The sequence below is a fragment of the Vigna radiata genome, chromosome 11 (genome assembly GCF_000741045.1).
Source record: "Vigna radiata var. radiata cultivar VC1973A chromosome 11, Vradiata_ver6, whole genome shotgun sequence".
NCBI classification, from domain to species: Eukaryota; Viridiplantae; Streptophyta; class Magnoliopsida; order Fabales; family Fabaceae; genus Vigna; species Vigna radiata.
In genome coordinates, this window is record NC_028361.1 from 12,966,218 (window position 1) to 12,975,506 (window position 9,289).

At 34.2% G+C, this 9,289-nt stretch overlaps 1 protein-coding gene across 1 annotated transcript; it reads right to left on the reverse strand.

Moving 5' to 3' along the window:
• Nucleotides 1-363: 363 nt before the first annotated feature.
• Nucleotides 364-2,265, reverse strand: LOC106776396 (transcription factor TCP15). The gene has a single exon (XM_014663844.2). It carries the CDS (start codon nucleotides 1,877-1,879, stop codon nucleotides 617-619), a length of 1,263 nt encoding a protein of 420 aa, XP_014519330.1. The 5' UTR covers nucleotides 1,880-2,265; the 3' UTR covers nucleotides 364-616.
• Between the last annotated feature and the right edge of the window lie 7,024 nt (nucleotides 2,266-9,289).

Here is a 9,289-nt window from a genome sequence, read left to right on the forward strand (position 1 = left end):
ATCATGCATGTGACAGTCTTTGCAGTACTTACCACAACACCAGCATCTTCAACTCAATGCAGTAAAACATCAAAGAGTACCTTATTCATTTTCTCCACACCAATAATACATATACTTAAATAATTACTTTCTTAAACCTACCCACCTTCCTCTAAACAACACTAATTTATTAATCACCCAAAATACCATCTTTCTCTATAAAATTACCATCTCCTCATCATTAATAACTATCTAATACACAAACTATATATATATAATGGAATTAAATTATACGTTATATATATATATATATATATATATATATATATATATATATATATATATATATATATATATATATCAATTTCTTCTCCAACCCTAACATGATCAACCTCACCAAAATCACACCAACAAAGGTCCAAAATCGCATACTCAATTCAATATACCAAAGCAATCAAACTCGTGCTGCTTGCATGTTTTGCAAATGAACATAACATATGTAGTTACGTATTTAATATATAATTTGGAAACCACTGATCAGTAGCACTACTAGTAGTAATAGTAACACTAGTAATAATAGTGATTAAAAGAAAAATTAGGAAGCTAGCATCAGATCATACACGTGATTATTGGACCCTCAGGAATGTTGACTGGTTGAGTCACGTCCATCATCTCCGCCGTGAGGTTGTCCGGCGCTTCCTGGAGACTCCGAGACGCCGTTCGCCGGAATCTGTCTGTAGGCATTAAGGGCTGCAAGCATGCCTAAGTTACTTTCGCTTAGAAGTTGAGCACCGCCGCTACCACCACCGCCACCTCCGCCACCAACCATACCAGAACCCAGCTGACCACCGGGCATAAGGGGCATCGGAGAAGCAAAATTCATGAAATGAATGCCACCTGGGGGAGACATACCTCCTCTATACACCCCACTGTTCCCAACGGAGGGAATTGCCCAAATGGGATTATCGTTACCATTGCCGCTGCCGCCACCGCCACCACCGCTCATGGATTGGTTACCGTGACCTGCCACCATCCAAAACGCCGCAGTATTGGAAGCGTGGCTCGATGGAAGCGACCCTGTGCTCGATTGTATCAAATAGCTTCCCATTTGTGATAGTTCTTGCTCTGGCCTTCTCTTTCTCCCCAAGCTTCCGTCAGAATCCGAAGCAACCGATTCAAGACCGCCACCAGATTCTTCTCGAAGCTCTTGTTTCGCTTGCTGAATTACATTGATGTTACCCATAGGGTTAAAATTCAAAATTGCGGAGATGGAAGAAGTGTTCTCCAACATGCTCCTACGAGAATCTTCCATCACCATGCTCATGCTCCGGTCCCACTCTGCGCGGTTCCTTAGCTGCGCCGCCGCCGCAGCCGCAGCTGTAGAGGTGGAGAAAGTGCTAGGGTTGAAGTAGTTTCCGCGAAAGTAGTGCGAAGGCGCCGACATGGTGGAGCCGGAGCTGCGGAGGGAGATGTTGAGGGAGGTGAAGTTGGCGGGAATGGTGCCGGTGCCGGTGGCAGCGATGACCGCAGGCTCGGCCTGCTGAAGGAGCCATTCTATGGTCTCTCCGTCAGACTTGTGTCCGAGCTCACGCGTTAGCTGAAAGACTCTAGCAGCACAGGCGGCCGGCATGCGGATCCGGCGGCCTCGGCCATCGACCTTGGTGTGGCGGTCCTTGGTGGAAGTTCTCTTCGGCGGAGGCTTCTTGGACTGCTCCGCCAAGTGGAGGTTGTTATTAGTTACAGAAGCAGTAGTAATAGTAGTTGCAGTTACGACGCTGTCCCTGGTAGTGGTGGAACAAGGTTGTTCTGTGACGTCATCAACGTCCTTTTTCTCTAACAGCTGCAGAGGGAAATTGGGTCTGGTTCGGATCCCATTTTGATGATCAGCCTCCAATTCCATGATCTTGTTATCTCATATAACGAAGCTCTCTATAAGCACTTTTTTTAAAGAAAAAAAAAATAAAAATAAATGAATTGGTGGGGTTTATTTAAAAAAAAAAAAAAACACTCTTTCTCCTATCTGGTAGCTAGCTAGCAGCTATAGTGGAAGTAGTAGTACTGCCACTAGATATGTTTTATAAATTTATATATATATTTGTATGTGTGTAGCTTGGGGTTGAGGTGACCCTCAAATTGTATCGCTTAGTGGGCTAGTGGGTCTCTCTTTTCTGTGTTTGTGTGTTTTGTGGAGCATGGAACTCCTTTCAGATGGGAGCTTGGAGCTGAGTTGTTCTGTGTGTGGAAAGAGAGAGAATGAATGAATGAATGAATGATAGATAAATAGATAGAGGATAAGGGAGAGGAGGCAGCAAGCTTTAAGCAACAAAAATAATGAGTGGGAATAATAAGGACTCAGTAAAATTTTAAAAAGCATACAGTTTCTCTTTCTTTTTGTTTTTTTATGAATGGAATCCTTTTTTTAGTCTTCTCTCCTTTCATCACTCTTCTTATTTTCAACACTCTTCAAATCAATCTCTCCATTTTCAAGTTTTTACTTTTCTCAATTAGACCCTGCAACATGCTAGCTGTACTACAAATCTTAAATGGAAAACAATCACTCTCCTCCTCTTAACAACTTTTCATAATTCCACTCTCCTTTTTTTCAAAGGAACCGTCTACATCTTTTTTTTTTTTCTCACAATTATTTATTAAAATGAACTATAAAATCAGTTATCTCCACAAACATCTTTGAAAATTGTGGTTTTTAAATTTGAAATGATAAAGAGGAAGAATATGATGAAGAATGAAATAAAGAGAAAGAATATCGATTTGAGGTTTGAGAAGGTTTAATTTAATTTAATTTAATTTTGTTGGCATTGAATTTTGCAGTGGAGGAAATACAAATAGAAGTAAAATACAGGGTGTCATTTGATTGTGGTTGGACAGTGGACAGTCTCTTGATTCAGACTCCACGTGCGGTGCTCTTTATCATTCAATCCATAAAGACTGTGGTGGCCGGAATGGGACCCAAACTCCTAAGTCAAAAATCAAAATAAAAACTAAGCCAAATAAAAAAGATAATCAAGTGGATCCCATCTCATTCAACTCATCATTGCCCTTTTTTTCTTCCTCCTTTGCCCCTCATTCCCCATTTTCCTTCTTCCATTTCTAGGGCTAACAACCATCCCACTTTTCCATGCTTTTTATTTTTCTTTCTTATTTCTCCATTTATCATTCAACAAATATCATCGTTTAACTAACTAAAAACAAATCTAAATCGCCTACGTCATCTTCTTAATCCTAGTACTTCTCTTCATCATTGTACTTTTTTCTTTAACAAACAGACATGCTATATACCTTAATTATGTTTTAATCAATCACGTATAATACGTACACCGATGTGTGTAACCTATCGTCGTTTTCGTGGGGGAATAATTTCGGAAATTTTCTTTTCTTTCATTTTTTTTTTCTATAAATTATATGCATGTAATATATTGGCTATGAAATGAATAAAAGGAATTTTCAAGCTGTGAATAACATTTCGTATGCAATATATTAATTAACAAGTTTTTCTTAACTTATGCCACTTGCTATTTTAGAAAGTAGCTACATTGTTTATAGAGCATTAGAAGCAGTTGGATTGACTCAAGAAGATTATTAGGTAACCTAGGATTTAAGTTCTGCTATTTTGGTCATGGTTTGTTAAAGCTTCAAGTTTCTCTTTCAAACTTACTGTTTTTTTCCTTCATTCGTACCCATGGATAAATAAACGAATGAAAATGTTATTTGCACATGGTTCGACATAGAGTAATTTTATCCTGGTTAATGATAGCGAGTTTGATGGTTAATTATTAATTAAATAACAATAGATCATCATCTTATTGATTATTAATAAAAATTGTGAAGCTATAATTATTCGAGATGGGGGTATATACACACATATATGTGGTCCTTATGAATTTTGATGATTTCTAAACCTCAAACAATAAGATCTACCTTTTGCAGAAAAGTCATAAAGTTCACGTCACAAAGAATTGTTATGTCGTTGCTCGTCAACAACATTGTGGTTAGTAATAAAATAAAATAAAATAAAATAATAAAATTGGCTTGAAAATAATTTCTCCACTACTTGCCTAGCTCGTTAGAAAATCTACAACTTGACCTAGAAAAAGATAATAATTTAATAGTTATGCTGAGAGAGAAAATTGAAGCAAGGCACGTGTCACCCCATGTGGCCAAAAGGACCAAGTTAACTTTAAAGGGAACAAACAATGGAAATAATATGACCCCGCAATGCAATGGCATAGTACAATTACATTTCAACAACCAACATACCTAACAAAATGATGAAACAATATCCAACACCGCAATTATATACATTGTACTATGTGGTTTAGAAAAAAGATTAATTAATTAAGACGTAACATTGTTTGCACATGTCACTAAGAGCGGTTTTTGTGTTTCATAACGAGAATTCCTCCAACTGATTTGTGTCTAAAATTTCCAATTATGTTTGTTTGATTTGTACCACAATTAACTTGCCCGGTTCTAAATGACACTTAGTCATGTCATTCCTCCACAATTGGAGATGCACTTTTTTACCCACCATGGTCATGCCAACGATTCTTTGATGCCTTTGAGTCATTCAGATGTAACCAAAGGTACACATTGATTTCTAAGAAAAGAATCAATAGTATTTGTGTGCTGTCTCATGCACTGTCACTATAGCCAACGACACACCCACGTTCTCCTCACAAACCTAATGGGGCTGATCATTATTTTGCCTCTGTAACACCAATCTTCATATACAGCTGAAGCACAAATTACACCACTGTAATCACATGTCTAAATGATGTAACATTTAGGTCATAATTAGATATTTCCTTCCACTCATAACTTTTGGATCAACTAAATATTCAGATGGAAAACTTTTCTGTTTACAATAGTTTACCAGAATCGAACAAAAACTGGTTAAAAAAATGTTCTGATAGGCATGTGCCACGCAAATCCAGCAATAAATTCAAACCTAAAAAACTAGACAAGACTAAGGTAGCATGAAACATTAGGTGTGCCTTGTATATACCCAATGTAATGCTTTTTTGTGCAAGACCCTTTTAACATAGGAATAGAAAGAGCAAATAATTTGCTTGTTCCCTTATTTTTTATCTTTGTAAGTTACCAGCTTGAACTAGAGTCAAGAGTGAATGTACAGCAAAATAGAGTCCTCATGATGGAGGCAAAGGACTAGTACTAGTTGATCATCACAAATCACAGTTTCATTTTTTGGCAAAGTTCATGGATCACGTGCTTGGTACCTATCTATGCCGGTGATGAGGATGGCTTACCATCCATATCAGCTCAATCATGCACAACAATTTTGTCGGAATATTGGTAGTTATCGAGCTATGCATAAATTTTTTTCCTCCCATTTTTGGTGAAGCTGGTCACTACTTTTCAAAGGTTCAAATCTAACTCCCATTCTTATCTTCTTTTTTATTATTTATTATTATTATTATTAATATTCTGTCGTAATTCTCAATCTTCTGCATATACATTAAAGATTATTCCTACAAACGCGTAATAATCTCTATCCCTATTATTATAATGTTTGAATGATATTATCATATATTAAAAGAAATTAGATTTATGGTGCACCATACAGCACTTGTATTGTTCACTCAAAAAAGATACTGCATTTCTAAATCTTGGTTTCGTCCGCCAAAATAAGAACCTCTCACAGTACAAAATGTAGCACGCTTTTCTCAAAGAAGATGAAGCAACAGTTTCACTGTCCTAGTAAATTAGCTTATAATGCTTGTATAACGTGTAAAAACTTACAACAGAAAATTTGATCACTGTGTTAATTAACGTTTATTAATTACACAGTTGACGTTTGTTCAAGTAAACAGATTATGAGCTATAAAAACCTATGATACTCTCTGTAAGCAACATCCGGAGAAGAAAAGTTCGATTACCTGAATATCAAGAAATAGATATTTTGCGCAAATCTTCTTAAATTAGAGTTTTTTATTTGAAATTGTGTAGGGTGCCACTTTTTATTTATTTAATGCTTACTTTATATACACGAACACTGTTCTAAACCATATCTGGTGGTGGGAAGTGAGTCATATTTTGTTTGCTGTTCACAGAACATTTTCTGAGAAAGAAAAACGGTTGTGGAGTATTGAATTTGAGTGGTAATTATTACATGATTAGGAAGAAGGAAGATGCATTGGATGGAAAGGCAGAAGAATGACAGGTTTTGGTGAAAGAAAAGCAAAAGAAGGAATGACAGGTGGCGAGAACAATCTTAAATTCCAAGGGCAAGATGGACCTTTCAAAAGAAACTAAAGAAACCCTAATAATAATAATAATAATAATAATAATAAAGGAAAACACCAAAACGAATGACAGGTAGGTTTACAAGTTGTGTGATTATTATGATTTATCAGAGTGGCATTTATATATTATTTTTGTGGAAAGGAGAGAGAAAGATGAAGAAAAAAAAGGTGTGAATGAATTATGAATGGTTTTGAAAAATGGAATAGTAGGAGGTTAGAACTGAATTGAATGGTGTTTAGGTGCCGTACCCTGCACTAAAAGTAATGCATGTTGGAAGAGTACAAAGGAAGTGGGGTCATGCATACGCAGTCACACAGGCTCTTCTTCACTCTCTTATAATTATTACTATAATTAATTACCCAAAAACTTCTTTTATTAAATAAAATAATATTTATTAATTTTGTAATCATTAGTTTTATCAAATAATTTATTTCACTAATTACAAATCCTTTGATTAAGAAAGTAGCTTCTTGAAAGTGAAAAAGTGTCATTGTAACCGGAAACAAGATAGGAGTTGCACAGAACTGCTCTGCTTCAATCTCATCGGTCAAGGCAATAAGATTCCTTTCAACAAACAAGTCAAATACTTACTCATCATACCACTTACCCTAATTTTTCACCTTTTCTTTCTCCTATTTTTCTTTTTTTAGGTCTAATTATTTCACCAAGATGTGATTTATAATAAAGCTATTGTATAGTGAAATTTGACAAACAATTATTTGGAATATCAGTGTCTGATGATATGAAAATACATCGTACCTATTTATAACGGTGAAAACTGACAGTTGAAAATATGGTATCAGATTGTATATAATTTTACTTTAATGTTAGGTTTTTCATTAATTTAATGCATGACACCAGGAATTATTGTACTCCATAAATCGTATGCAACAGTTCGTGACATAGTATAAGAACTCTGCATTGAATATTTCTACTGGTATGAAATCATTAAATAAAAATTTGCTGTCACTGTATTATATCTTTTTAAGAGAAAGTTTGTAATTTTTTATCACTTCAATTTGCCTCTCATGGGCTAGACACAATTATAGAAATTCTCACATACATTAATCAAGTACGGAAAAAAATAAAATCAAATCATATAATCTCTATGCTCATAACCAAGTCTAATTAAACAACATTTAACAAAATTATAGTAATATTTTATTAATGTAGACAAATCCTTTTATACCTATTAAAAATAGTTTTTTATATTAATTTTGAACTGGTATAGAAACAAGAATTATAAAAAGTATTAACCTTTTATAGTGATTCCAAACCCAGTATAAAAAAATTTAATTTTTATATCGATTAAAGATATAACAATTATATAAAAATTTGTCCAAATCATTTCAAAATTTCAAAATTCACCTTTTTTCACTAAATCAACATCATCATAACTTAAGCTTTTTGTAACAATTTCATATTAAAACTTTCAAGTAAAAAATAAGGATATAAATAAAACAGTAACTCCTCCACCATCTCTGTCACACCACCCCAGCTACATCACCACTACGCCATCATTGTGTCACCGCCTTACCACCACTATACCTCAGACACCTCCTCATCCTTTTCCTTCTTCTTCTTCCTTTTCTTTTTCTCTTCATTTCCTCAATTAATTTATAAAACACTGAACACTAGATTTGGGGTCGAAAATTTGTCACTCTTTTTTGTTGACGAGAAAATCTATTGATAATAAGAACTTTAAGTTATCGACAAATTTTACCGATGAATTTTTAGGTATGTGATTATTGACAAAAAATTCATCTATAATTGAAATATGTATTATTGAAGAACTTTACAAACAAAAATAGATCTGTTGGTAATTGAAATATTAAAATTCGTTGGTAAAATCTTTCAGTGATTCAAATGTACAAATAGATTTACTTCCATACATAAAATTTGGTTAGTAATTTTAAGAACTTTTGTTTTGACAGTATCCTCCATTGCAAATTTACCAACCCAAAATCTTAATTATCTACTTTATAATAAAAATGATATATAAATCCATTCATGGCAATTGAAAGAGGGGGAATAACAATATAAGATCTACTAGTAAGAACTTTATGATATTCTGCTTTTGGAATTGATGCTCCAAGATAGGAAGTGAATCAATCAAGTGATATCCAAAGCCTTGGTTTGAGTACCACGTGACTGAGCTAAGTGTTGTTTTGATCTTCCATTATGCGTAAACTGTCATTTTCATCTTTGTTTGAAGAAAGGGTTAAATATGTTTTTAGTCCTTATACTTTGGGGCGATTTTGGTTTTATTCCCTCTTTCAAACTAAGGTACAATTTAGTCCTTCAACTTTACAAAATTCTGGTTTTAGTCACACAGTTTGACACATTTTTGCTTCAATGTTAACTGAGAAATGCGTTTGAAACAACAAATAAAGTTAAAAAAATTTGGTAAAAAGGACTAAAACCAGAATTTTGTAAAGTTGAAGGACTAAATTGTACCCTAGTTTGAAAGAGGGACTAAAACCAAAATTGCCCCAAAGTATAGGGACTAGAAACATATTTAACCCTTGAAGAAATGATGTTTTTATCACTGTTTCATTCATCTTGTGGTGTGTTCTTGTGTGTTTACACATTTTAATCTATTTGAGACATTCATGTACTGAATTTAATCTTTTGGTATGATTTGTCATGTACCTTGTTATTTCGATGCTTTGTTGTAAACTTGTCAAATTGAATATATGTTTAACTGCCCTAGTATTCAATTTCATGAGTACTTTGAAGTTACCTTTGGTGTAATCTCCGTCTAGCATCAAAAATTTATGAAGGAGTCATTCAAATGAGCTGGCTAATAGATTCTCATTGGCATTTTTGGATGATTAAAGACATTTTGATAATTAAATTATCATCTCTGTTTTGAAATTATTTTTGTGGAGATTTGCTTTTAAAAGTTCAAATGCATACCATATGGGATATGATTATACACAATGAGAGCTTGGATGCAGTAAATGAATATATCAAATTTGCATAATTGTGCTGTAAATTATTTGGTTTAAAAAAATTGTTGAAAGAT

What these genes read in the sequence shown, in the direction of transcription:
- LOC106776396 (XM_014663844.2), bottom strand. Translation starts at nt 1,879, where the DNA reads ATGGAATTGGAGGCTGATCATCAAAATGGGATCCGAACCAGACCCAAT.